This window comes from Primulina huaijiensis, chromosome 14 (genome assembly GCF_012295235.1).
Source record: "Primulina huaijiensis isolate GDHJ02 chromosome 14, ASM1229523v2, whole genome shotgun sequence".
NCBI lineage: Eukaryota > Viridiplantae > Streptophyta > Magnoliopsida > Lamiales > Gesneriaceae > Primulina > Primulina huaijiensis.
The window spans coordinates 2,688,848-2,715,935 of NC_133319.1; the positions used below are offsets into that span (position 1 = coordinate 2,688,848).

The 27,088-nt window shown below is 35.5% G+C and overlaps 3 protein-coding genes, 1 non-coding gene and 2 pseudogenes across 6 annotated transcripts; 2 read left to right on the forward strand and 4 right to left on the reverse strand.

The window, feature by feature from the left end:
• Positions 1–2,142: 2,142 nt before the first annotated feature.
• On the reverse strand, positions 2,143–3,732 carry LOC140958125 (flavonoid 3',5'-hydroxylase 1-like; annotated as a pseudogene).
• A 2,325-nt stretch (positions 3,733–6,057) lies between these two features.
• LOC140957001 (ruBisCO large subunit-binding protein subunit beta, chloroplastic) lies at positions 6,058–11,552 on the reverse strand. Its single transcript, XM_073414034.1, has 15 exons — positions 11,362–11,552; positions 10,645–10,885; positions 10,437–10,562; positions 9,939–10,076; positions 9,751–9,846; positions 9,379–9,621; positions 9,046–9,280; positions 8,777–8,946; positions 8,609–8,686; positions 8,337–8,408; positions 8,141–8,245; positions 7,374–7,466; positions 7,115–7,207; positions 6,447–6,570; positions 6,058–6,340 (listed from the first exon to the last, which is right to left on the reverse strand). The coding sequence occupies exons 2-15, from the start codon at positions 10,870–10,872 to the stop codon at positions 6,327–6,329; spliced, it is 1,815 nt and encodes a 604-aa protein (XP_073270135.1). The 5' UTR covers positions 10,873–10,885; positions 11,362–11,552; the 3' UTR covers positions 6,058–6,326.
• A 458-nt stretch (positions 11,553–12,010) lies between these two features.
• On the reverse strand, positions 12,011–14,184 carry LOC140957760 (mitochondrial dicarboxylate/tricarboxylate transporter DTC-like; annotated as a pseudogene).
• A 2,590-nt stretch (positions 14,185–16,774) lies between these two features.
• LOC140956969 (serine/arginine-rich SC35-like splicing factor SCL30A) lies at positions 16,775–21,306 on the forward strand. Of its 3 annotated transcripts, none has more exons than XM_073413976.1 (6): positions 16,775–16,929; positions 17,757–17,906; positions 18,448–18,528; positions 19,468–19,632; positions 20,440–20,574; positions 20,843–21,306. In XM_073413976.1, the coding sequence occupies exons 2-6, from the start codon at positions 17,773–17,775 to the stop codon at positions 21,114–21,116; spliced, it is 789 nt and encodes a 262-aa protein (XP_073270077.1). In that variant the 5' UTR covers positions 16,775–16,929; positions 17,757–17,772; the 3' UTR covers positions 21,117–21,306. The 3 variants fall into 3 exon arrangements, with proteins under 3 accessions (XP_073270077.1, XP_073270079.1, XP_073270078.1); XM_073413977.1 differs by having other exon boundaries at positions 16,795–16,929; positions 17,764–17,906; XM_073413978.1 differs by lacking the exon at positions 20,440–20,574.
• Positions 17,281–17,357, forward strand: LOC140958159 (small nucleolar RNA Z102/R77). The gene has a single exon (XR_012171752.1). It is a non-coding gene; the product is annotated as a small nucleolar RNA Z102/R77 (small nucleolar RNA).
• An 866-nt stretch (positions 21,307–22,172) lies between the features above and the next one.
• On the reverse strand, positions 22,173–23,937 carry LOC140956573 (probable polyamine transporter At3g13620). The gene has a single exon (XM_073413368.1). The coding sequence runs from the start codon at positions 23,749–23,751 to the stop codon at positions 22,315–22,317; it is 1,437 nt and encodes a 478-aa protein (XP_073269469.1). The 5' UTR covers positions 23,752–23,937; the 3' UTR covers positions 22,173–22,314.
• Positions 23,938–27,088: the final 3,151 nt, after the last annotated feature.

Genomic DNA, 27,088 nt, shown 5'->3' on the forward strand with positions numbered 1-27,088 from the left:
ATCCCTTACATGTTACTCGATTTTTAAATTTAGAAGCATTCTACAATTTTCAAATATTATTATATATTGAATTATAATTTATCCCTTTCAAATTGGATAAATATACAATAAAACTCATGTAAATATTATTAACAAAAACATTTAAATGAAATATTAGATTTGTCGATAATCAAAATAAGAAATAAACAAATTTTGATCATTGAGTGAGAAATAAGATATTTAAATAAATTTATAATTGCCACAATGAAATAGTGCACCTACATACATTTATCACTGTATTTTGCAACTAAAATGTCAAAAAAAGTCTCCACATATTATTTTTATATCATATTTAAAATAATTATGAATCCTAAATTTTATTATTTTGAGTTGGCTTTTGTTATGAAAAATCATTGTGAATAAATTGAATTTAAAAATTCTTATATCTATGTATATTACATATTAATATATCAACCTAAGTCCAGGTAATAAAAAACTACAAAATGAACTTATTCATCTTCAATTTACACAAATTATATAGTAAAGATATGTGACATTTAAGACAATGAAGTAGAATACATGTTCACATATAACAAAATATATACACAAGAAAAATATTAAATAAAAATATTTTTCTAGATATAAATATTTTTTTTATAACTTTTTACAGTGAGTTGGAGAAGATAAAAGAGAAAAATTATTAATTCTTTTGGGTTACACAAAAAAATAAAAATTGAAGAAGTGTTTGTCATACAATTAATTTAGTTTTCAAATTAAATGTATATTATAAAGTTATATTTATCGTTCAAACTTTATAAATGCAATGAATTTTTCTCAAGATAAGGTTACACAAATGTTCCCGTTAAGATAATTAAACAATTAGAAAAATTAAATATATTATTTTTCTGGAGGTAATATCAATATGACATTAGTAATTTGATTGTGCTAATTATACTTATGAGTTGATATGAAATATTAAAATAAGTGTCATAAGAGTCAGTAAAAATATGATTTATTGTCAAAAATATTATTATTATAAATTGCAAATAAATGACAACATTTAAACAATATTTTTTTAAATCAATTCATCAGTACTTTTTATGTGATGATAGATTGTTATAATAATTAGGGGTGAGCATTCGGTCTGTTTTGTTACCGACCAAACCGAATTAGTCATAATTGGATCGAACCTAGCTGACCGAATTAATTTTCATAACCGATGAAAATCAAACCAAATTAAAATCGGTTAATTCGGTTGATGATCGGATTACCCGATTGGTTTTTAAAAAAATTTGTTATTTAACTTTAATTATATATGTAATTTTTTAACACTACATTATACACAATGCATAAAAACATAAAATCACTTACATCACAAATTTTTCTTTAGAATTAGGGCTGGTTTTAAAATTTAAAAGTAAAAATTAAAAAATATAATAAAATTGATAAATAATAAAAATTTATTAAATAATAGTATTTATTTTTTCGATTAATTCGATTAGCCGATTTTAAAATTTTGAAAACCGTAACCGAATCGAATTAACCGAATTTTTTCAATTTGAACACCGAATTACCGAATTGACTCGGTTCAGTCGGTTAATTCGATTTAACCAAAATTTTGCTCACCCCTAATAATAATGTGTGGTTTATATGTTATCAAGTATAAATGTCTAATAAATTAAAGGTGCCTAGGAAAGTAAAAACATCCAGTAGAAATTGTTGTCAATTTACATGAAAGAGAATAATAATCAAACAACACTGTAAATAAAAAATTGCATATCATTGATTGTCAAAACAAATTGTAATAATTGAATATTATAATAAAATATATGCATTATTGAGCGAATATAACAAATAACAAAAGAAAACAATATGATAAAAAAGATATGAGAAAAATTTTAGTAGTCCAAATCTTTTTTTAAAATTAAAAAAATATGTTTTTTTCCAAATTAGTTACATATGCTAATTAACAAGAATTGTCAAAATTTACAATACTATTATCATTATCTTTTGTTAAGTTAACTAATTTTATTTCAAATTTTAATTAGTTCAACATATGTTTCCTACGTGCAACGCACGTGCATTATTTCTAGTATTATATATGTATATGTGTGTGTGTTAAGCTCTCATTGCGGAAACCTCGGAAATGTATCGTGTGATATGCTAATTAGAACCCAAATAACAAGTTGGAGGCAAGGAGGAACCATTGCTGCAAGAGGCACAGCTTTCTGCAAAGCTAGACCAAAAATCTCCTCCATATCCATTTCTTCACCATCAAATTTCCAATCAAAATGTGAACCAAAGTCCCCAATATACATTCCATCATCGCTACCCCCATTCTTGTTCCAGCACAAATCCTCCTCCCAGCTCCGAATAGGATCAGCTCGAATTCGTTTCCTTTCGGATCCATCTTCGCATACCTTTCAGACAAGAATCTCTCGGGGTTGAAATCCAATGGATTTTCCCAAACTTGAGGATCCCTTCCAATTGCCCATATGTCAACGCTGAGTCTCGTGTTCTCGGGTATGTAATAGCCATTTACGGTGCATGCTTCGGCTGAAATGCGAGGTAGGTTTAATGGTGTCGATGGGTGCTTTCGAAACGTCTCTTTGCATATTGCTTGCAGATAAGGCAATTTGGGTATGTCGGACTCCACCAGACGGCGGTTCCGGCCGATGACCCGATCCATTTCATCGTGTGCCTTGCGCAGAATTTCCGGGTTTTTCAGCATCTCCGCAAGAGCCCATTCTATTGCGCTTGATGATGTATCAGTCCCAGCAGTAAACAGGTTCTGCATGCAAAACATATACTTAAATATCACGCAAGTTCACATGCATAAATTTTATATAGTGAAAGTCGAAAAATTAATTGTCGGTAACCAGTAATAGTGCTTTAATATTGGTTGTGGTAAGCCTCTCCTCCTCAGGATTATCAACATCATCTCGATTTGCCAACATGACATCAAAAAATCAGGTCGGTTCTTGAGTTTGTGGCGCGATTCCAAGTGCTCGTCCAGCATTCTGCTGATCAAATTATCGAACTTCCTATACAATTTTCTCATTCCTTTTTCAATCCCTTGCAAATCCATCCAACCCATCCAAGGAATGAAGTCGCCAATGTTCAAATAGCCTGCTGTTGTCATCACCTCCACCACCACGTCCTTGAACTCGTTCAATTCCCGTCCTTTCGTCTCGAAAACCTGTCGGCTCAGCATAACTCTCCCGATCATATTGGCCATGGCGTGGACCAAAATCTCCCCCACCACCACTGCTTCCCCGCGTACACTAGACTGATGTATAGCCTCGAGCGTGTGGCCAAGTTCTGCAGCACGAAGAGTCATCCAGAGCTTTACTGCCCAACATATGGAGATTACTCAATTTTCTGAGCAGCCTCCACCTGGGTCCGTAGGGTGCAAAAACCATGTCTTGCGCATTGTAGGCGAGGATGGTGGGGCCGGCATGGATCGGCCGGTTCAAGAAATTCGATTCGAGGGTTTAAGAAACGACTTCGCAGCATCCGGACTTGACGCCACCACCATGCCACGGGTGCCTAGTTTCAGGTACATGACAGGGCCATAAATCTTGGCCATTTTGGCTAGAGCAACGTGTGGTATTCTACCCAGAGTGGAAGCGCTCCGACGACCGGAAAGCCTCTTGGGCCAGGCGGCAATGGTCTTCGTTTCGACAGAATAAGAAAGTGAGTAAGAATGCATAGTGATGCCAATGTTATGAGTTCAGCCACTGGAAGGAACATTGCATGAAAATTGATATTAACCATACACTTTTTCTTATTAACTGACCAGAACCAATTAAGGAACAATGATTTGTTTTCTTTCCTTTGTGAGCTGCGTTTTTCCCATAACGCGGAAAGTAAAATTAGCTTTTTTACTCTAATATGATAGGAAAAGACTCATGAACCCACTCTTTGGTGTTTAGTTTTCTATATTATTAAAATTTGTATATTTCAATTTTTGTAGGTGTAATATTAGTATCACGTCATAAAAAGTACTTAAATTTCAAAAATAACGAACCAAAACCGAAATTTAACAAAATGAAGTACCAAAATAGCAAGAAAAACAAATATAGATATTGAGCTAAAATTTTAAAATTCTCTTAATTACAATAGACTTTGTAGTTGGGATTTAGTACATAAATGTTTTATTTAAGAAGGACTAGGCTTAATATAGAAATTAGGCTTTTAAAAGAGATGTAAAAATTTCAATTTTTTTTATGAAAGATTATTATGGCATAAATTGAACAAAGCTCCTTGTGTTTTATTCGACTTCCTTCCCACACCAACCTAAACCATCCGCCCTTTTGATCGGCCGTTGCTTGCTTTTCTCCTACCCACAATATTCTTTAATAAATGCAAAAGTATTGGGATCAAATTAGGGTTTCTACAACCACTAGTCATTTGGCTCAGTGGTATGTTATTCCCACAAAATGACATGTCTCGGTTCAAGACTTTCCCACCATCATTCCAAAAAAAAAAAAAAGGGTTCTACAAACTAATACCCTAAGACATGATTTGGTGTATGGATTAATGAGATTAAAAGATCGAGCTTAACAATAGGAGCAATTGAACTGCATTGAGCATATATATATTTAGCCTCAATCGCAGTTGGTGGCTTCTGTTAGAATATTGAGATTCAAGCCTTTCTTGATTTAAAAAAGTTTAATATTAATAAAGCAATGGAAGAAGTTGAGGGTATAATACTCCAGGATCGGATCAATATATATTGTCGTGCTCGGGACTTAAACACGTACAAGCGCGACTCTCCACTATATAAATCTTAAGCTCGGGACAAACACGTATAGCTAAAGTGGATGACTTATATATGATTTTGTTACTGAAGGTATACAATAGCTTAGTCAAGATGTTATCTTTCGCAAGCACTTGCACAGGTAATGCAAATCAAAGACCCGTTTTACACTGAAAATGCTTGAATTATGTCTGAGCGCGACTTGGGCATGTTGAATGGCGGACCTGTCCAACATGGGCGTCTGTTGGCTCTCCGGCTGACTGGCTTTTCACGTGGCTGACTTTTGGCCTCTGTGAGCCTACAAATATGCACAAGTCTTGTGCTCAAAGACCCTTATGCTCCAGAGACACATCACAGAGAAGTTCTCCTTCAACTGTTTCCAATTATTCTTTCTATTACCTGCCTGATTTCCCAGATTATTAGGTGACAAAACCGAACGGTGTAGTCATTTTGTGTTATGTTTCGCCGTTTTATCCTGAGAAACAGACAATCATCGTAGTCCTCAGAGACACACAACAGAAGCTTTCTCCCTTCAATTGTTTCCTAACTATTTCTCCTATTACCTGCCTTATTTCTCATATTATCCGGTGACAACATTCAGTTAGACAATGTAGTCACTTTGTAATAAATTTTTACTATTTCGTCGTTGTATATTGGGAAACAGACGTTCATCGTAATTCTCAAAACATCTCTTTCTGTTACAAGCCTCGGTTTCATTTCGCATTCTCTCTTTTCAAGTTCCTCGGGTTGTTTCTAGCTCTGAGTTTACACTCCAAGATCGGTGTCACTGATCCCTTCGATTCGTACTAGAAGACAAATCTTTATTGTTTACTTTTGAGTTTATCTTGCATTATACTGCAGCCGATTAATTTTTCCGTTCATCTCGAATCTTACATTGCAATTTATATTGACTAACAAAACTCTCTGGATAACACTACACATATTCAGAACCAACGTTAAAATATAAGAAGTATCGAGATCAAGCATTAGTCAGAATGCAGGTATAAAAAAGTATTTTTAATTGAAGATTAGATTTTCTAAGCTTGGGTTTTACTAGTCAGGATCGAAGTATAGATAAAAAGTATTTTTAATGAAGATAAGGGTTTTCAGGTTCTTTCGATGTATTTTATGCTAACAAGAGATCTACGGATACTTATGTCTTACACTCTGATTGACTTATACTCAATATTTTAGATTACGAAATATAATGAGAAGGCCTTTTTGTCCTTAAATGTTTATTGAGCTATTGACAACTAAGATTGGAGATGCAGCCTCTTTTCAAGAAGAAAAAGAAAATCATAATTTCACATGAGACAAGAGCCCAACTATTAACTTGATTTCCCAGAAACACGATGCCTTTCTTGGCACATGGAACTGCAAGTGCCCAATCGCTGGTTCCAACTGAGCTCATCTTGCTTAACATTTGATTAATCGTCTTTTTCTCTCACACAGTTACATAAATAAAACTCACAAAATTCCAAGCTACCTAAAGTCCAAGTCTGCCGACAAAATTTTCCAGTATATAGCTGCAACTTCTAGAGATCGTGGAAACACATTCATCAGTTCTTCTCAACACTCCTTTTGCTTAGTAACCGTATCCTGAACGAAAAGGGTAGGCACAAAGTTTAGTGACCTCACGTGTTTCAATAAAGAATGAATATGTACTGGAGTAGTCGAGGTGTTTGTTACAACTAAAAATACATACCTGAATTGTCCATTGGGCTCCCTGCAGCAACTGGCTCAGGCTCTTTGATCTCGACAACTACACAATCTGACATCAAAAACGTCTTCGCCACAGATGATGCATGTTCTAAGCAACATCTGACCACCTGCATCAAATAGATGGAAACTCATCAAGGTTCAGAAAATATTAAAATAAGTATTCAGGACAACCGAGGCATGAAAAGGATCCACAGAAGTTTTAAGAACAGTAGTTAAACATCACAGCTCCTTCCAAAAGATTAAACAAAACAGCTGGTTGAAAGAGAGATGCGTTGTAAAGTTAAGACAGCTAAATTCATCGAGCCTCAATGACAATCCAGAACCACTGTGGCATGGTCAGGTGCATACATCTCAGTTTACAGCTATAATAACGTTATACCAAACTCTAGGAAGAAAGATCACAAGAGCAAGGGCAGAAATATCTTGTATCTTCCTCGTCAGGAAGACAGCAACCAATCATTACATAAATCACATCATTCATCATATTGGACTTTTTTAAAGCACGCTTGTCTTTCTTAAGCTGGAGAAAGTTTTTATATCTTCGGATAATTTTAAATTCCCCTCTTCGTTTTTCACAAAGAATTATTTCAGTTGATTGTAGCTGCTAAACGCGAGATTGGATTTGTCGAAGCGATCGAGTAAACATCTTACCTTAGTTGGATCTATTATCCCAGCAGCCATTAGATCTTCGTATTGTCCAGTAGCAGCGTTGTACCCATATTTAGGATTGTCACTAGATAGCACCTGAGACACAAGCCAAGATAAAAAATCTGAGTTTGGCTGTGATATGTGGTCACAGAAGATTGTGTTCACGTGTGTCCACATGAGTGCAAGTGCGAAAGGAAAATCCAATGAAACGATTCTGTTTTTTAATCCACTGATCAGACCACGGCTAATCATTTTCATGTACCTTCTCACTAACAACACTTCCATTAACACCAGCATTTTTTGCTATCAATTTCAATGGGTAACTCAAAGCTCTTTTGACAATGTCTGCTCCAACCTGCAAAATTGAAATAGAATAAATCATAAGTTAAAACCTTCATCATGATGCAAATACAGCGGTGATAAAATCGGCACCCTTTTATGAAATCTAGTGTCATCCAACATCATTTCAAAAAAAAAATAATAATAACACAGTCACGAATGAAAGACAAGGGCATAACACCAGAAACATATTCTTTAGAAATCATAGGACGAGATGTATATAAAAAAATTCTGGTCCCAAGCTGCAAATCACTATCTATCTAAAATACGTTAAAAATATGTATAAAAAAAGATACTTAAATTATCCAGTGAAGGAAATCAATGTTAGGATTAGGGACAAACTGTTTATTAGGCTTTTAATGTGAATAAAAAAACAGGTGATTTAAGAGGCAAGATATATGTTATTTAAGAAGTAAGATATATACGTGTATGCGTGTGCACCTATTATTTTTGTTTCAAAAAAATCTTTAATCCCCAAATAGTATCATACATGGTCCACACACATATCTGCACAACGTGTTCTTCATTTTTAATTTAATTATGGAACAAGACACATAGCATGTCGGACATGTAACCAATACGTCCAAGAATGCACGTGTGCTACATGATTCCAACATCGTGCAATATATTTTGTAAAGTGTCTGCACAGTGCACTATAGTTTTCAAATAGTAAAACTATAGAATTCTTACCTTCTCCTCGTCATTTTCAAGAGTTTCCTTAAAAGCATCAACCTTAGATGCAAGCCTCAGTAATGTGCATCCACCTCCAACAACAATTCCTTCCTCAACAGCTGCCTGTGAGTTAATTAAATGAATAATATTAGACGCGCACCCAAACCACTAGAGACTCAGAGAATGGCATTCAAACTTGATCGACACTGCTTACCTTTGTTGCATTGAGAGCATCTTCTACTCTGAGCTTCTTCTCCTTCAGTTCAGTTTCAGTCTGTGCTCCAACCTAAAAGTCAAGTTGTATAATGAAGATGTTGCCAGGGTATGATTCAGCTTTTCTCACATAAATTAGGTAATTCTTTCATTGAAGATGATGCAAATTATAATAATTCATTCATTGAAGATGATGTTGCCAGGGTATGATTCAACATTTCTCATAAAATTGTCGCATTGAAGATGATGTAAAAGTCCTTTATCAAAAATAACCTGGATCACAGCAACACCTCCTGAAAGCTTTGCAATTCTTTCATTCAGCTTTTCCTTTTCGTAATCTTGCTCTGCCACCTGCTCGAAATATAATACACCCGCAAGTCATTCAGACGACCATTCAGCAAAGTCCACAAACCAGTGCACGTGCAAGGCAAACAGACACACCTCAATAAGATTTTTAATCTGAGCCACGCGTTTATTGACAGCTTCCTGAGTGCTTCCATCACCAATTATTGTTGTATAATCCTTTGTCAATACCACCTTGGCAGCATGGCCCAAAACATCCTTGTCGGCCTTGTCTAAAGTTAGCCCAATCTCGTCCCTGATCACAGTTGCTGAATCAAGAATAGACTTTCTTAGTTAATAAAGAGCACACATAACTCACAAGATTACATATATATAAAGCAAGAAAAGAAAAAATCAAATAAAGTTACCTCCCGTCAAAATTGCAATGTCATCGAGATACTGACTCTTTCTTTCACCAAAACCAGGAGCTTTGAGAGCAGCAACCTTCAGCGCTCCCCTAAGTTTGTTCACAACGAGAGTTCCCAGAGCTTCTTGTTCTATATCTTCAGCAACTATTAGAATAGGATATCCACCTCTGATAGCTTCTTCCAGGACATTTATGAGATCTCTTGCATTGTTTATTTTCTTGTCAACCAGTAATAACTACAATAGCAAATCCAATTGCCAGGCAAGAAAAATGTTTAGCATCGCTTCTGGAACATCAAAAAGTTTTCCTGCAAAAAAGATATATATATTCCTACCTTGCAGTTCTCAAATTCAACAGCCATTTTCTCACTATCCGTGACAAAATATGGAGATATGTAACCACGATCAAACTGCATTCCTTCGACAACATAAAGACTATTTTCTGCACTTTTTCCCTCTTCGAGAGTCACAACACCTTTTCTACCAACTTTGCTCAATGCTTCAGCTATCATATTCCCTACTTCATAGTTATTTCCAGCACTCACAGCAGCAACATCTGCAAGCTCGCTATCTTCCACCTGCAATGGATCATTTGTTTCACTGTCATTACATTCATTTCTCAGCCATCTATTGACTTATCAGCAATTACACAAAAGAATTCTTCCCCACACATCAATTGAGACTGCTAGAACACAAATATAGATTACCTCTTTTGACATTGACTTCAGCTCAGACACCAAGGCCTTGGCAGTCTTTTCAATTCCTCTAGTGATAAGGACAGGATTTGCACCAGCTGCTACTACCTGAAGTCATGGATAGAAGTTCAGAAAGAATTTTAGTGAGTCCAACTTCAAATAGTCAAGGAGACCTAGAAGCATAAAATGCTCAGACATACCTTGACACCTTCGGCTATCAGACCCTGAGCAAGAACAACAGATGTTGTTGTTCCATCCCCAGCCATGTCATTAGTCTTTGCAGCAGCTTGCCTCACCAATTTAGCACCAATGTTCTCCACAGGATCCTCTAACTCAACCTATATGTGCATACACACAATGATTTCACATAAACCAAACATAACTCTTGAAAAGATACGTAAGAAAACATAAGCACAGCCTGTTTTGTACGTGTATATCAGTTACAGCCTGGAAAAACAATCGGTGAACATCTCAATGCCAATACGAAAATACGGTTCCAAAGGCACCAGTTCACTAATAAGTTCGATGATTGGCATGCAGGAAAAGGTGCAAAAAAGAGTCTAACCTCAGGCACTTCAGCAATCACCGGTACAATATCCAAAATGAAATCAAGAAGAGCATGGCCAATTTGCACACTCATTTACTATCCCATAATATCAGACATACCGAAACAAAAAAAAAGTTCATGACTCGTGTACCTCTCTGGCCACTGTCACTCCATCATTAACAATTTTCGGGGCACCATACTTGCTTTCAAGTACTACATTCCTTCCTTTCGGTCCAAGGGTAACACCAACAAGATCTGCAAGTTTGTTAACCCCACTCTAACAACAAGAGAACCATCAATCAATAGCCATTCAGGTAAAGACATCTTCAATAAGGTAAGTAAAAACTTCACCTACTCACCTGCAATTTCTTTATAGCTAAGCCATCCTTGTTGAAAAGCAATTCCTTTGCAGCAGCCGTCACTTGAAAAGAACGTGATCTCCGTAGAAGGCTCTTCTGTCTCCCAAGTGAACCAGAAGATATAGAAGCAAGCGAGGAAAACCTAGCAGATGAACCAGTGAGCTTCTCATCCATCACCCGTTTGCCCGGAGCAGCTATGGAACCAATAGAAGCAAAAGTTGATGCCATTTGCTCCTAACGCCTGGCATGGGGAAGGGTAAAAGATGTGTTATTTCCAAATATATGCCTCAGATTCTAATGGTTCACGAGAAAATTGCAATCATAACACCAGCAAGTTTTGACAATGCAGAGCGATGCCAAGGTAAGAAGGTTCCGACATGCTATTCAAGAATTTAACTTCACAATGAACCAAAAGAAATGCATATGGTTGAAGGTATTTAAAACAACGGATATTACAGGAATGAAGTGTTCAATCTATCGATAATCACGTCTCTACTAAAAAGATCCAGTAACGACACAAGACTCCATTAATAAAAATAATAATGACTACAAGACCACACTAGCTCAATTTTCATGAATCAAAGCATAATATATCTAGTATCACTATCACTGTCTCGATTTTCACAAGACAGTAAAACCCACTATTAAAACAGCATCACCTGCAAAAATTCAAAACCCATAAATTAATTTACCATAGAAACCGATTAGATTGCTCACCGGAAGATGAATGAAGAATTGGAAGCTAGGTTTGCGGGAGTAACTGAAGAATCTATGGGGATACGTAGTTGGCGAACAACAAGAAGAGGGTTTATGTAGAGTGGTAGCCAAAGCGGATAGAGTAGATATTTTTTTATCCTTGTTTTCAATCAATCTTAGCCGTCCATATTCTTTTATTGATGGAACGGGAACACTCTAGAAATTCCGCACACGAGTGCGGCGCTCTATTTATTTTTTTAAAATTTAATAATAACGATGATTGATCATATAATTAAAATTTTTTGCTCAATTTTTTTAAAATAAGAATTACATTTGTAACCAAGAAGAGTTCCCAAACAAATAACAGGACGAGAACAAAATTTTGTTAGACGATTTGACGTAGTGATTATCCTAAAAGAAAAAATTTGTGTGAGACAGTCTCACGGGTCGTGTTTTGTGAAACGGATTTGTTATTTGGGTCATCCATGAAAAAATATTATTTTTTATGTTAAAGTTTTATTTTTTATTGTGAATATTGGTAAGGTTGACCGTCTCACAGATAAATATTCGTGAGACCGTCTCACAAAAGACTAATCTACACCAAAAATGTCACTCATTCACCTTTAAAATCGAAAAGCAAAAGAATATTTAAAACTAATCAATCAAAAGAATTTTTTTCCCGGATTTCAAATTTCAGTGGTCATCTTAAATCACTTGACAGATATTTGAGTAACTCCAATTCCCGGCCTAATATGATTCAGTTGAATCCAGTACAAAATTTAAATCATCGCTGTAAAAAAATCAGCACACGTCTTTAATTTGGGGTGTGAGTTACCAAAACCAGAAACTAATTGATACAACACGTCAAGACATTATTCGGATCAAAACACCACTCCGATGAACAAGCATGTCGGCTTTGAGTTACAATCCTGCAGACTTTTGGAATTTCTGGATTTGGTTCAGGAATATCCATGTCATCTGCAAGAAGACAAAATCAAAAATCACCCAAAAAAAAACACACACACNGGGAATGGATTGGCAGATAGATAGAGAGAGTACCATGACATGCGGAGCAATTCTAACATAGTAGACTGGGAATCCAGTGTAGAATTTTAAGGGCCCTCCTGACTTTAGCGTTTTAATGGCACAATCTAAAGAACCAGCGTATGGATATTTACCAGCAGCATCTGGCAGCATTTTCTGTATTTGGGTTTTTAACATAATCAAAGGGCAGACTACAGGCCACAGCAAAGAATCCCGACACAGTACTGGCCCCTGAAAAGAGTGGGAAAGTTTCAAAATTTAACCCACGAAGAAAAAATGAAATATAATGCAAAGTCAGGGAGTGAAGATAAAACTAATGCAAGCTGGTAATGATTCAAGAAAGTATCTCACCTAACACGGTTGCAGCCTCTTTGAAACCAAGGGAGTCCGTGAAGAACTCCACACTTTGATCATAAGAAGCAAGCATACCCATATTAAGCGCCATAGCCCTTACAACAGCAGGTCCAGCGCCTTTCCAGAGAGCTAAAACTCCTTCGTCGACAGAAATACGATAAAGGGCATGAAATGCATTTGTGTAGTTTCGCCGCTGTGCAGCAGGTAATGTTGCATCAGCCTGCATACATATGAGGGCTAAATCTGCAGGACTGCCAACAGTTGGCTCCAGCAGTCAATCCACACAAAGCATTCTGATACAGTGGCAATGGCTTCCATCATTGGCTTCTAATGCTTTATTGGTCAAAATCCTATTATATATCTGGATAGTTTCCAGGTTAGTTACAACTTACAACCCTAAGCTGTTTTCATATTTTGGTTTCGACAGTTTTAAAAAAAATTAAAAAATAGTGTCGTTATAAAAAAAAAACTTAATAAATTAAGATGACAACGTTAAACTGGCATGGCAATAAAAGCTCCAGCAATTACAAATTAACACACTTCGCACATTTCATTTTAAGAGCTCCTGCAAAAAAAAAACGTTGATTTCCATGTGACATCAAGCAACCGTCCTCTCATAACTTCTTCACTTTCAGGTGATAATGAAGAAAAAGTTGGCCTAAAAAATAAAATTTACATGAGTTTCTCGCAAACATACCTTGTAAAAGGTGCCAATGCCCTCATTCTTAAGCATGTTCTTTGTCACCTCACCAGCTGATCACTGGCCCAGTTGTATTCTCACCTAATTAAAATTGAGAAAATAAAAATATAAAGATCGACACCCTTCAGCACACGCAGATACCAAAGAGTTTGATTTCCCAGTCAACAGGTTCGTCATTCATTCAGCACAGAGACATTTAGTAAACATCAGATCTAAAGCAACCTACGAATCAAGCTTTTAACAACATGATCATCATAAAGTCACAATAGCATTTTGGTCGACATAAAGCACCAGTAAAACTAAAAAAAAAAATCTAAATCTTACCCAGATCAGGTCCTAAACCCCACTAAACTACTAACAAGAATCGTGGTTTTAGTGATAGAAAAGGACTCGTTGGGTCTAGAGATCCGAAACGAACATAAGTTTCATCCAGAAAATTAAACAACAAATACACCCAGATCTCGAACAACCAACAATGCGGACAAATCCATGACGTTGTGTAATATAATAAAGAATACCTTGATCATTTTGATGGGCTGGATTCCGCAGGTAGCAAGCATACCAGATATACCGCCATTGGCGAAAGGCTTTACGGAGGGCCAAACTCCAGCTGATTTCGGCTTCTCCACTCCCATTTTCAAAGTTCCTTCCTCCTCTCCAGAGAGCAGAGGAAAACGGGTCTCCTTGATGATTGGCGAACGAGCAGCAAAACATAGAAAATTGTGTCGTTTTGTACTTGTGAGAAATGGTATTACTGTCGAAAGGAAAGGAATTGGTGTGTGACGAAATAAAAAACACCATTCGATTTTCAGTTATTCATTATTAATCCTTCCTTAACTAACATTACCTATATAAACAAGTCTCCCTAATTTTACTGAAAATCATGTTGTTGGTTTAATTTTTTAGATTATTTTGTAAAAAAAATTAAAATATTGATTTAAAAATTTTGAGATAATTGAATATAATATTTTGTTGAATATATTTTTTTATTGTTGAAGATACTACATAGATATAAAAAAATATTATTTTGATTTATGTGAGAAGATATGTGATATATTTGAATAAATTGTGTCTGTTTTGGATATGATGAAACGTTCTATATATTAGAGTTTTTACTCATTTTGAAAATTACTTAGGTCCAGTTTGATAAGTATTATTAAGTTTGGATTGTTAAATAATCTTATGTTTGTTAAATAATCTTATGTTTGGTTCCATTTATAAATTTGACATTGAATAATTGTAGGACAACTTCTACTGTTTGCCTTGGAGAATGAATCCATGCATTCAAGATGGATTATTTTTATCCGTATAGACTGAAAAAAAAATGACCATAATAGCCCTTACTGTGAATTAAAAAATTGCAAGTGGGTGAGTAGACGTCGTTGTCTCTATTTCTTCTAAAGAATAAATCGCTGCACATGAGCTTCGCAATTGAATGTGGACAACCCTAGATCGTCATTTCTGTGAAATATCCGACTAAATTCGAAGCTTAGTGAAAGGTGAAATTTTATAAATGACGCAAAGAATGACCGCACAAATGAACCATTTGAGAAGAATTATTGAAATCGGAGATGTTCAATGTGCAGTGAATTTGAGGATGAATAGAAATTCGTTTGCACAACTATGTTACTTGCTAACCCACGTCGACGGGCTAGACCATTCTAGATATGTTAGGACCGAAGAAAAAGTGGCAATGTTTTTGTCTATTTTGGCGCATCATAAAAAAACCGAGTTATTGGTCATGATTTTCTACGAAGTGGTCAAACAATCAGCACCCATTTCCATGAAGTTTTAGGGTCCGTATTGAAGTTACATACTATACTGCTTGTGAAGCCTTCCCCAGTCGATGAAACCTGCACCAACGAGACGTGGAACTGGTTCAAGGTAATTTGAACATTTGCTGAATACTACTTAGTAAAAATTTCATTTTTAATGTTGTCCGTTCAATACCTTACAGTAGTCAGCTTCATACATGTTAATACTGTTTATGTAACTGATTTTTCAGGGTTGTGTTGGTGCGTTGGATGGTACATATATTACTCACAATAAATTTTACTCACAATAAATTTTACTGAAAGGTAGATCTTGATTTCTTGCAATAGTCCGAACGACGTTTGTAGCTATATATTCTAAGATGAACTATAAAAAAAGTTATCAGAATAACACGTATAGAACCTCGTTTTTCGATTTTCACGGACGAAGAAAATGGAGAAGGTTTCCAAAGCACTTTCGATTCTTACGCAAACAGGCATTAGTTGGGTTTCTGGGATGACCTATGAAAAAATTTTAACAGAAAACAAGGATCTCACCTCGGCTTTCGTTCTTCACGGAGGAAGAAAATGTAGAGGGTTTTCAAATCGCGTTTGATTCTTTCACAAACAGGCAGTAGGTTGGTTTCTGAGATGACCTGTAAAAAAAATTTATCACAATAACACGGATTTCACCTCGTCTTCCGATCTTCACGGACGAAGCAACTGGAGAGGGTTCCCAAATCGCACATGGAGAGCTTTTGATTTTTTTGGCAAACAGGGAGTAGGTTGGGGAAAAAGTAAACAGTGATGGGAAATACTTTAAAAATAAAAGCGTAAGGGTAGTTTAGTCAAAAATAGGTTTGTCATGATTTTATCACTCTTCTTAATTTCACACCACACCTGAGATTATATATATCTCTTTTTACATATATTATCCTATCAAACATTTATCAATCAAATTATCAATAATTCAATTATCACATCCTAAAAACCAAGCGAGCCCTTAGGGTGGTCATTTGTTGTCAGGGGAGGTCGTGTCAAATCTCTTATGATTTTCATATTGTGAAAGCATGAGTCGAAGAACGATATTTTTTTATAGAAGAAAACGCTTAATGTTCATTTGGTGTCGCGATATCTACTACAAAAAGTCCCGACATAATCACTTTACAGCATTCTGATTTCGAGACTTTCAATTGCTAGTGGTTCACACATATTTAAAGCGTCGTGATTCATTAATCCATCTAGAAATTAACAAGATAAAATTAAAATAAAAAAAAGAAATCGAGAAACTGATTTTTTTCTTTAAATCGGTTATTTAGATGGACAATAGTAAATATACAGTGTAATCATGGTCTTTCAAATTCAAAATTGTACAATATAGTATAAATACAAATTTGATATAAGTGTATGTAATGATAGAAAATATTAGATTTATTTGTTAATTTTTTCATAAACATCAAATTAAATATAATTGAATTTTTAATTAAAATTAAAAATTTATGCAAATAAATAGACGCAATTAACCATTAAAATTTGTTATTCTACTACTTCAAAAAATGAAATTATTATTCTACCCACAGATAGACCTATAAATAAGCTAACCCTAATGCCATTTCTTCCCTCACTTGGCCGACGCGTTTCGCTCAACTCAACCCTAAATCGAAGCAAGATCCTTTCGCCTTGTTCCCTACGCCGCGCTCTCCCTCTCTGTGTTCAGAACACAAAATCTTTTGTTTTTTGGTAAATTTTTCTCATTTTAATCTATATCTTCCACGCTTTTGGTTATATACGATACGATTAGGGTTTCTCATCAAGCGGTTGTGTTTTCTTTGATCGTTTCAAGGTGTACCCAATAAAACGTATCCTTTTTGTTATTTGATTCACGCCTTGATATGTGTTGTGTTGAAGGGTTTTTGCTGCAGATTTTTTCTCATCAACTGTGTACTTAGGTGACATGAGTGCAGAACAGAAGTTCGAATTTATTTAATTTTACCCGTTTTTTTATAACGTAGGAGTTGAGATGCTTGTTTTTCAAATGCGTTAGTAGTCTTGGTAGTTTTTTTTAAAAAAAATCGAGTTGTGGGTGCAGAAGAAGGAAATGATGATTATAACGGTTTGATAGCTGATGTGATGGCTATTTATCATGTATTAGCTCTAGCTGATCATTCTATTTGTTCCCACAAACTTTTAAAACTTTATTTCCCTATTTGTGCTTTTACGCGTTTCTCTTATAAAAGCCCGAAGGTATTAGTGCTCCTCCATAAACAAATTTGGAGAAATCGTTTTTTACTTGCCAAAAACCTTCTATGAGTTATGGTTTCATCTGTACTAGCTGGAGAGGATTGATATTCACTTGAATTTGTCCTTCCAAGCAAGTCAAGTGAAATCATGAATTCAATCCCAAGCAAAACCTTAATCCATAGTTGTACCTGTTTTTGCTTTGTTCTATATAGTATTAGTGTGGTTCATTAAAGATGGTATTTCCTCTTTTGTTTACTGCTGATTGGTGAGCTGCTATTTCATCCAATGATTATTGTCTTTGACTTTTGAATATTTTTGTTGGCCAGGATATAGTTTGCAAAAATGAGGGGAAGAAGTTACACCCCTTCACCACCAAGAGGATATAGTAGAAGAGGAAGGAGCCCTGTCCCCAGAGGACGCCATGATAGAGGAGATGCTCCTACAAGTCTTTTAGTCCGCAACCTTCGCCATGACTGCAGGAAAGCTCTGCCTAGTTTATACCTTCTTGTTTACTTGTTTGTGAAGCTTAATTTGTGTCATCTGCTTTTGTGAGAAGACATATTTTGTAGTGGAGCATGTTCCTCAAAGCGTGTGACTGCAGCTAGCCATCCTTATCTTGAATGGTTGGTTTGTCATTTTTTATTGTTCGGTCATAGGTAAAGGGCTCGTAAACGTTTGGCAATTTTATAAGCTCACAATACACGTGCTTTTCATTTTTTATCCTTGTTAATATTAATGTAATCAGGAGGCTTATGAGTTATGGGCCTTGTGCTCATTTCCTGGACGCCCTTCTTTAGGTGCTCAGCATCTCTGTAATATTATCCAAATAGATTTACTTAATTTTTTCATGTAATAGTCTATTGATGCCTTATTACGCTGCTACATCAAAACCACCTTCCCAGACACACCCAACTCACAAAAAAGAGAAAGCAAACCAATTAGCAAGAGATTTTTTGCTACTCATGGATTGGTAAACGCGTGGTATTACTAATTACTAATTATTTGCATTGTCATAAACAGACCAGAAGACTTGAGGAGGCCATTTGGACAATTTGGCCCTTTAAAGGACATCTATTTGCCAAGGGATTACCATACTGGGTGAGTTATTGTGTATTACCTGACTTGTACCTATGTGATTTCCCGATTCCTTGTTTCTTTACTTTAGTGTAGAATGATTGAACCTAGATTTATAATTACCAAATCATTTCTTTTACTTTTTAAATTTTGATTTCAGTATTTAAATATCACGAAATGGATACCTTTGTTAAAGATTTTTGAAATTTAGCAGTGAACTAAGAGTCATGAAGACTTCAATGAAGTAGTAAGAGTTCTGTTGACAAATTCTAGTTGTAAGGGTTCTCTTGTCATCAATCAAGTAGTAAGGATTTGAAGGTGATGTAAATGATAACGAAGATTGGAAGGGAAATCTGGTTTGAATACAATGTGAAGATATCAAGATTTCAAGTCTTGAAGAATTTCGAGTCATGTTATATTATCACGCACAAGGTCAGCTAGTGATTGCTTATGCGCATATCATGGTCCTCCATATTCTTGTAATTATTTTAAGCAAGTACTTTAATTTGCGACCAGAAATGTTAGAGATATTTTAGTGCTCTTTAATGACAGTTTAATTTTTCCCCTCTCATGAAGTTCTTTATGTGCTTGCGAGGGCGTTTCATATTTTTGTTTTGAGCCATTTAAATGATCTTGACTAATTTTTTTTGAGATTTTTAGGTGGTTTGCTCTTCATTTTTATATTTCCTCTCTCGTAGTGTGTTGTCGTTTAACTTTTTCTCTTGGCAATTTTCAGTAGACATTTTTGTACTCGAAAACTGTCCCAAATAATGTTTTCTCCAAGATTTTGAGTTTCTCCTGCCGATTGGGATATTTTACTTTATCTGACCTGCAACTTCTGTCTGAGGATACTGTTCTCTGAAAAGATTCTCAACAGTCTATGGATTGGCTCTGTGTGGTTGCTTCAGTCATCACAAACTGTAGCGTGCTGACTGTCTAGTTTGTCTCTCTTCTTGTTTACAGTGAGCCACGTGGCTTTGGATTTGTCCAATATGTGGACCCTGCTGATGCTGCGGAAGCTAAGTATGAGATGGATGGTCAGCTTATGCAAGGTCGGGAGCTGACTGTTGTTTTTGCTGAAGAAAACCGAAAGAAGCCTGGTGAAATGCGACACAGAGAACGAGGAAGGTAAAGCCTGATTCTATTGATTACAATGTGATTTGTCTTTTTCTTTTAAAAACAAATTTACCTTGCCCGGTGGCTAATGTTTATTTTGAACCTGGATGAAAATTCTGAAAACCTTACCGTGGATCACTGGGGTTAATTGGTCAGGCTGCTTTTAAGTTGATTTATGTTATCAAACTTATCAGGTACTTCAAAAAAAAATTTAACATTATTATTTGCTGCTTTTATAATATCCTTCTTGATGTTTTCCCCATATAAGCTTGAGTTAGCTAGCAGTCTGAGGGTCAAATATTGATCTCTACCTGTTTTATATCTGCCATTGTAAGATATTTTATGATTCCTCGACGACACAGTTTTGATGAAATTTTATGTCTAACATCTGTTGTACCAACTGCGAGTAATATATATGAAGAATGGCCTATGAACAGATTAATGAGAGAAGATAACTCTAATGAAAGATATATATTATAACTAGTGGAGTTTCTATTGCATTCATCTGCATGCGTTGTCGATATAGGAATTTATACATTTTTTGGTAGTTTGTCCTACCATGGTATGATATACTTCATAGAAGTCGAGCCATAATGTAATGGATTTTCCTAAAGGGATACCTATGGGCAAAATTCCTTGCTCTGAACTACATAGATGTGGTCTTGACTATGATTTTAAAGTGTGACTCAGGTTTAGACTTAATTAGCGTATACATAATGTTTAGACCAAAAAGATTTCTTATGGAGCAGTTTTACCAAGCACGTAGTAAATTGACTTTTTAAGTATAAATTTTAGCTGACCACCGGTGATCTGTTACAGGGGCCGCGTTTATGATCGAAGGAGATCACCTCCACGTTACTCGCATTCGCCTCGGTATTCTCAATCCCCACCTCCACACCATGGAGGGTCTCAATCTCGTCGTGGTTACTACTCTCCTAGGAGAAAACACTCGAGGTAGAAAGAGCAGTAGTATTTTACTGTATTATGTTAACTTGTGCCGAGGGAGAATGATACTACCAACCCTTTTTAAGCTTGACTTGCAATTTCTAGAAACATCCTTGAGTGAGTATGTAGTGCGAGAGGAATAAAGGAGAAGCAAGTTGGTGTCTAGTCTAAATAGTTTGATTTTGCCATCTATTAATTTGTCTCAGGAAATGACTGGTGGTAATATTTCTATGCCACTGACTCTTTATTTGCTGCTTGGCATGATATATATTCACAGGTCCAATTCGCCTCGAGAGAGAAGGGGAGGCAGAGAGAGACGATCATACTCACGTTCCCCAGTGCAGGAACATTCTCCACCAAATGATGGGCCAAGGAACCTCAACGGGAGTCCAGCGAGGAGACGTTCGCCTTATGGCTCTAGAAGCCGCAGCCAAAGCCCAGATCGGGGCTATTCTCCAGTTATGGTACGAAGCCCAAACCGTAGCAGAAGCAGGAGTCCCCACCCTGCAGAGTATGCAAGGGAGCCTGGAAGGGATAGGCCTCGAAGCTAATGAATTAATATTGGGAAAGTTCGTGGAGCTGTGTGATTTCTGAACTTCAAACTTTGTGGGTTATCTATCTGCCTTGTTTCATTTCTGACTCGAAAACTATCCCAAAATGTTTGGGTATTTTATGATGACCTCTAATTTGTTTTGGACGCGTGCTGTTATTCTCTGGTATTGGTGAAAACTTTTTCGTACCCNTTATCGAAAATTGAATAATAACTATTTATTTTTAATAAAAAAATAGAAAAAAAAATCGATACTAATATTTATGTTGGACCCGAAATCAATTGGCAAGTCCAACGTCAAAGCCTATTTATGTTAAAAGAAATTTTCAGGGTCTAGGAAATCGGCATGATCAAATATCGTGCGAGGATTGGGAAGAACTATTCAATGAATCAGAACAAAAGCTAAAATGGGGAAGATCAGAGAAGGGACACGAAAATAAACGCAAAAATGTACAGAAGAAATGCTTTGCAAATTTTATAGATTTTCTGATTTCCAGTTTTCATAATATTAATTTCTTTAATTTTAACATATTTTTACAGTTTTTAGTTTTAATTATAGTTATAAAAATGTTTATCACGATTCATAGTAACAACATTAATCTTGTTGTTATTTATGAATTTTTCCTTTCTAGTCATCTTCATTTACCCAAATTAGTTTCTTAATTTTTATCGCTTACCGAGGAAATTATAAACAACTATTGATTTATGATTCACTTTATACCATTCATATCTTTGCTAATTTAGTAGGTTAATGATATTTGTGCCATTCTCCGGCTAACAAGTTTACATTCTCGGGATTCAACTTATTTAAATATTCCTTCATTGGTAAAGCTCTACCCAGATTTTGTAATGCCAGTCGATAATTCAAATCGGCCGAGAGAATCATTTGCTTCCGCGCGGATAGTTGACTCGTGATTGAGCACATCTCATCAAACCCCTAGACATTAACTACTTACCAAACCTAATCCAAATTTCAAGCTAGGCTACTCTGGTTTAAGAGAGTGACGTTTATCGATGAATGCTTACTTATTTAATGATATAATATAAGCACCGAATTTATCGATAATCATCAATATTTTGATTTGTACAAGAAAAGTTAAAATCTTAATATTTCAAGAAATATACATGAAAAAGGAAAAGTCTTGACATTTCGATACAATTTTTTGAAAGAGAAATTTTATGAGAGGGCAGAGACGAGGTCACAACTCATCCTCATCCTCATTCTCATCAACTACCCTTTGGAATACAAGCCATCTCTTTGATTTGCAAAGTTTCATAAAGAAATACCATCCAATTCCAGCCACGGTCATCAGCCCACTCACCAGATACACAAGATGACTGGCGATAGCCATTATCAGCACAAGAAAACCACAAGGAATCAAGCACATGATCACCAGAGCTGGTAGTTTTAATGGGATTTTGTATGGCCTTTTCATTGTAGGAAACTTCTTTCTTAACCAAATGAAAGCTGCGAACTCCAAGATCATCCCCAGTCCGTATATGAAATTTGCGGCGGATACGATATCTGTATAGCTCATATATGAAACACCAAGTGCAATCGATGTTGAAAACAGTATCCCGACCCAAGGAGTATCGAACTGTTTCGATCTTAAGGCAAAAAATCTTGGCAAAATGGCTAAATCCGCCATGCCAAGAAGCTGATACGCGCAACTACTTAACTGAGCTTCGAACAGGCCGATTGATGATAAGACAGCTCCGATTTCAATCCAGAATTTTAGCCATTGACCAGAAATCGTTCTAGCTGCATCTGCCATGAATCCTGCCTCCCATTCACTTTGATCGACTACAACAGATCCTGTTACCGCTACTAAAGGAATTATGTATCCCAGACAAGTTAAAATCACAGATAAAAGAAGGGCTAAAGGGAAATTTTTTTGCGGGTTTTCGACCTCTCCTGCCATAGTACTAACATTATCCCAGAAATTAAGGTTCCAAAACAAGGTATTAAAGAACAACGTCCAGTCTTTCTTCACCCCCTTTTGTCCTAAACTGATCCACCTACGAGGATGAATCTGCGGGATAGCAATCAAAGACATTAGTATAAAGGGTGCAAGTGATACAATCCCTAACACAACAGCAGTATAACCAACTATAGCTAATCCCGTGTAATTTAGAAAAGAAAGCAGGACAGTAGAAATCAAGATTGCTAGAGTTCTTGGAAGCCCGGATTCGAAAAGGGGGAAAATCCTTTTCAAATAGTCTATACAAAGAGCCGGAAAAGCCGCAATATTAATCACTCCGCTGAGGAATTTCCAGGTGCCCATAAGCGAGCCAAAGAAAGGGCCGAATGCTCTGTCTGCCCATATGACAAAGCCGCCGTTCCCAGGGAACGCCGTGGAGAGCTCCGCGGTTATCAGAGCTTCAGGGATACTCCAAATAAACGGGAAGATGAGGAATCCAAGAATGGCCAACAGAGGGCCTGCGGCCTGGACTGCCGGCTCTTCTCCATAAGGGCCGCCTGCCACTTCAAAGTAGATGAGGAAAATGAGGGGGATGAGGGTGAGTTTCTTGGAAGCCGCAGCCGTGGTGGCAGTGGTTGCGGTGGTCGTCGGGAGTTCTTGGTTCTGGCCTAGCGGCGGTGGAATAGGGGTGGTGGCTGTTAACTGGCCTGACATGATAGAGGATCCAAGAATCTTTTTTTTTTAAAAAAAAAAAATATATTCAAGAATCACGTTCGAAAAAGATTTGATTCGTGAATATAAACTGGGAGGGAATCTTTCTTCAGAATCTCCGGATATAAACTCGGGCGGCTTGTTGACTTTGAGGAGTGCGTAATCTGTGTCGGTCGACGACTGGCTTTTTGTCTCAGTATTATTTCATGTATGTGAGAAAATCATTGATCTTGGAATAATAAAGATTGATATCAAATAACATACAATTCGGATAATTTTTAAAAAATGTTTACAAAAAATGCTATATTAAGATTTATACTTTCAAATATTTAATTAACTTATCATAAAATGATATGAGATTTGATTTTGGAATTCAATTATTTCAAAAAGAGACGACAAAAACTGGGTGATGGCCAATCCAAATGATTTTTTTTCTAAAAAAAATAAAAATAAAAATCAGAGGCACTTTCACATGTCTTGTTTTATTATTATTTTTTTGTTATAATTATGCAAATTTTGGGTGAGAGATTTGAATTGTCGATTTTTTAGAACATGCATAGAATAATATTGCAAAAATGAGAATATCGAATTAAGAAAAATTAAAATATAGTATATTAGTTTCTCTAACAACAGGTATTTGATTAATGTAATAGTTTAATAATAATGACGTTGCTAAAAGAACATCTCAGTCCATTATGAGCCATCCAACTCAAATCGTCTAGGGTTTGGAGACAGAGTTTAGTTGATATTAAATCTGTATATATAAAATCACGAACGTACGTATTCCGTCGAAGCTGTCACATTGTGTCAAGTTCTCAGTGCCCCAAACATGGATTGGAGTCGAACATCGGAGTGATTTCAATCTCTGTATTAGGACTAACATCTTTGCCTTCTTTCACTGCCTGGTTTGAAATATGACAGCAACATAGGACTCCATCCCAGAATTCCAATCTTCAAGGGGTCAACTGTTAAAAGCTGTTCGTGCTTATTACCCTTTCTTTGGTATAGGTGTTGTGGGACTGGATGGCAGGGTGTGATGTTTGCATAACGAAGATATTTCCCAGGTCTTTTTTTCTCTACATCTTGCCGAGGTCTATGCAGCGAGGGAGGGTGTTCGAGTAGCTCTTCGCTTCGCTGCAAAGCCATGGAAGATAGAAACGGATGCAACTAATGTTGTGCAAGCATTTGGACAAGGTTCTCCTCCTACAATTGAACACCATCTGGTTGATGAAATAGGAACAGCTGTTTGCAGATTCCGGGAGCAGATATATGCACTTGAACATTGGCTTTGCATCAATATTCGTGATGCTGGATTATATATATTTTACAGTATTTTATGATACAAATTTTATCATTGCCTTTGAAATGAAGAACACAAAATCCTATTCATATTCTCTTGCTTTCCAAAAATCTTTTCTCCAACTCCAAAACTGAGACTCGTTTAGAGCCAGAAAGATCCAATTCTTGTTAAACGAAGAGATCTTCTGCATGTTTAATACTAATTGATAAGGTGTCTCACTTGTAAGTACTACAAGATTTCGTACATCAGAACCCATGGAATGTATGGTTTCTATCCGAGAAGTCTAGTTTGCGGATTCCAATGTTCCAACGATCAAGGCGTTTAGTAAAAAACTTTTCGCATCTTTTTTTTTCGTATGTAAACTAACCGACTCAAGGAACCTCATCGAATGTCAAACGCGTTACATATATTTTAATTAGCACATCAAATATATATTTGTGTCATGAGCAGCGAGGATATATATGAGTTTTGTCAAATTTTGCACTTAGAATTTTCTGATATTGGTAGGTCATTTTCTTTTCGCAATTTTAAATGTGAGTGGTTTGGTTGCACATGTCAATCAATTGGTTCATGTTTCAACTCTCCTAAGCACTAGAAAGGCGCCTAATATTTATCGAACGTTGAGTTTTCCTTTTTATGTACATTACATTTATTTATTTATCTATTATTAATTACAATTAAACTCAATAAATTAATTATTTAATATATTTCAATTCAAAAATTGATCATTTCTATTTTAATTTTAAAAATTATTTTCTTCGTCACATTTCATTTGTTAATTAATTACATCGTGTATTACGTAAATCGAGATGATGACGATCACTTATTCGAATTCAAGATCTGACTTGGGATCGACCCAAGATTCAAGCTTTAGTTAAGATTTTGCCAAAAATTCATCACATTAAATAACTATAGTAGTTATTCGAATTCAAGATCTCACTTAGGATTGACTCAAGATACAAGTTTTAGTTAAGATTTTGCCAAAAATTCATCACATTAAATAACTATAGTAGTCAGTTTCTAAGTTTGTTAGATATTAACAAAATTGGATTTGCCATCGATTTCAGCATTGTAGGGTGTGGGCATTAATTTAAAAACAATGTATTCAATTGTTGACTTCCTTACGCTAATTCAGCTGTAAACTTATCTTTACGTTATTGCTTTGCTATCCCTTAACGACTTCACTGCTATTGTCTAACACGACGAATTGAATTAAATTAAATTAAATTAAATTGAATTAATAAATAAATATAATAATATATGATAATGGAATATGCATGCTTATCTATTTTTGTTGTGTATATAAATTAATCAACAAGATACACCCGTTGCGTGTATAATGAATATCTATGAGAAAATCGACTTTGTTTTCTTTGGAAATGAACTAAAAGGAGTTTGTTTTGAGAAAAGAACGGTCAGTGTTACGAAAAAAACAGTCGATAAGGACTTATGATGTTTTAAGATGTATTGTTCAATTATTATAAAAATATATGTTTATATCGTAATTCGTAACTAGTAAGCTTATATATGTTATTTCTAAATTTATTTTCGAGGATTGCATTTATTGTAGATAAATTTGTATATATTGTTTATAAATTTATAATAAGGAATATGTGTGATCGTTATATAAATAAAAAAAAATGAAATAATTTATGGAATACCGAAGACGTCTGCATATGTAACCACTCAAAAAAAAATATATCCTACTATGGAGTNGGACCACCCGAGTTAAAAGCCCGGGTGTCTTACCATGTGGCTCCGCGGCTGTATATGATGGATCATATATTTAAATATTATTATATTATTTAGATTATAGTACATTTGTATTTATCGTTTTGGAATTGTAGTTTCTATTTGACTAATCCCTTTCCTCCATTTAAATTTGATCTTTCGAGATATTTTTCGATTGTGATCATATTTAAAATCAAGATATGAAAAAATGTATTCTCATTTAATTTATATCTTATGTCATAATAAAGAATTAAAAATGAAAATTTTTGTGTGTTTTTTTTAAATGAAAACTAAACAATATATTAAAAA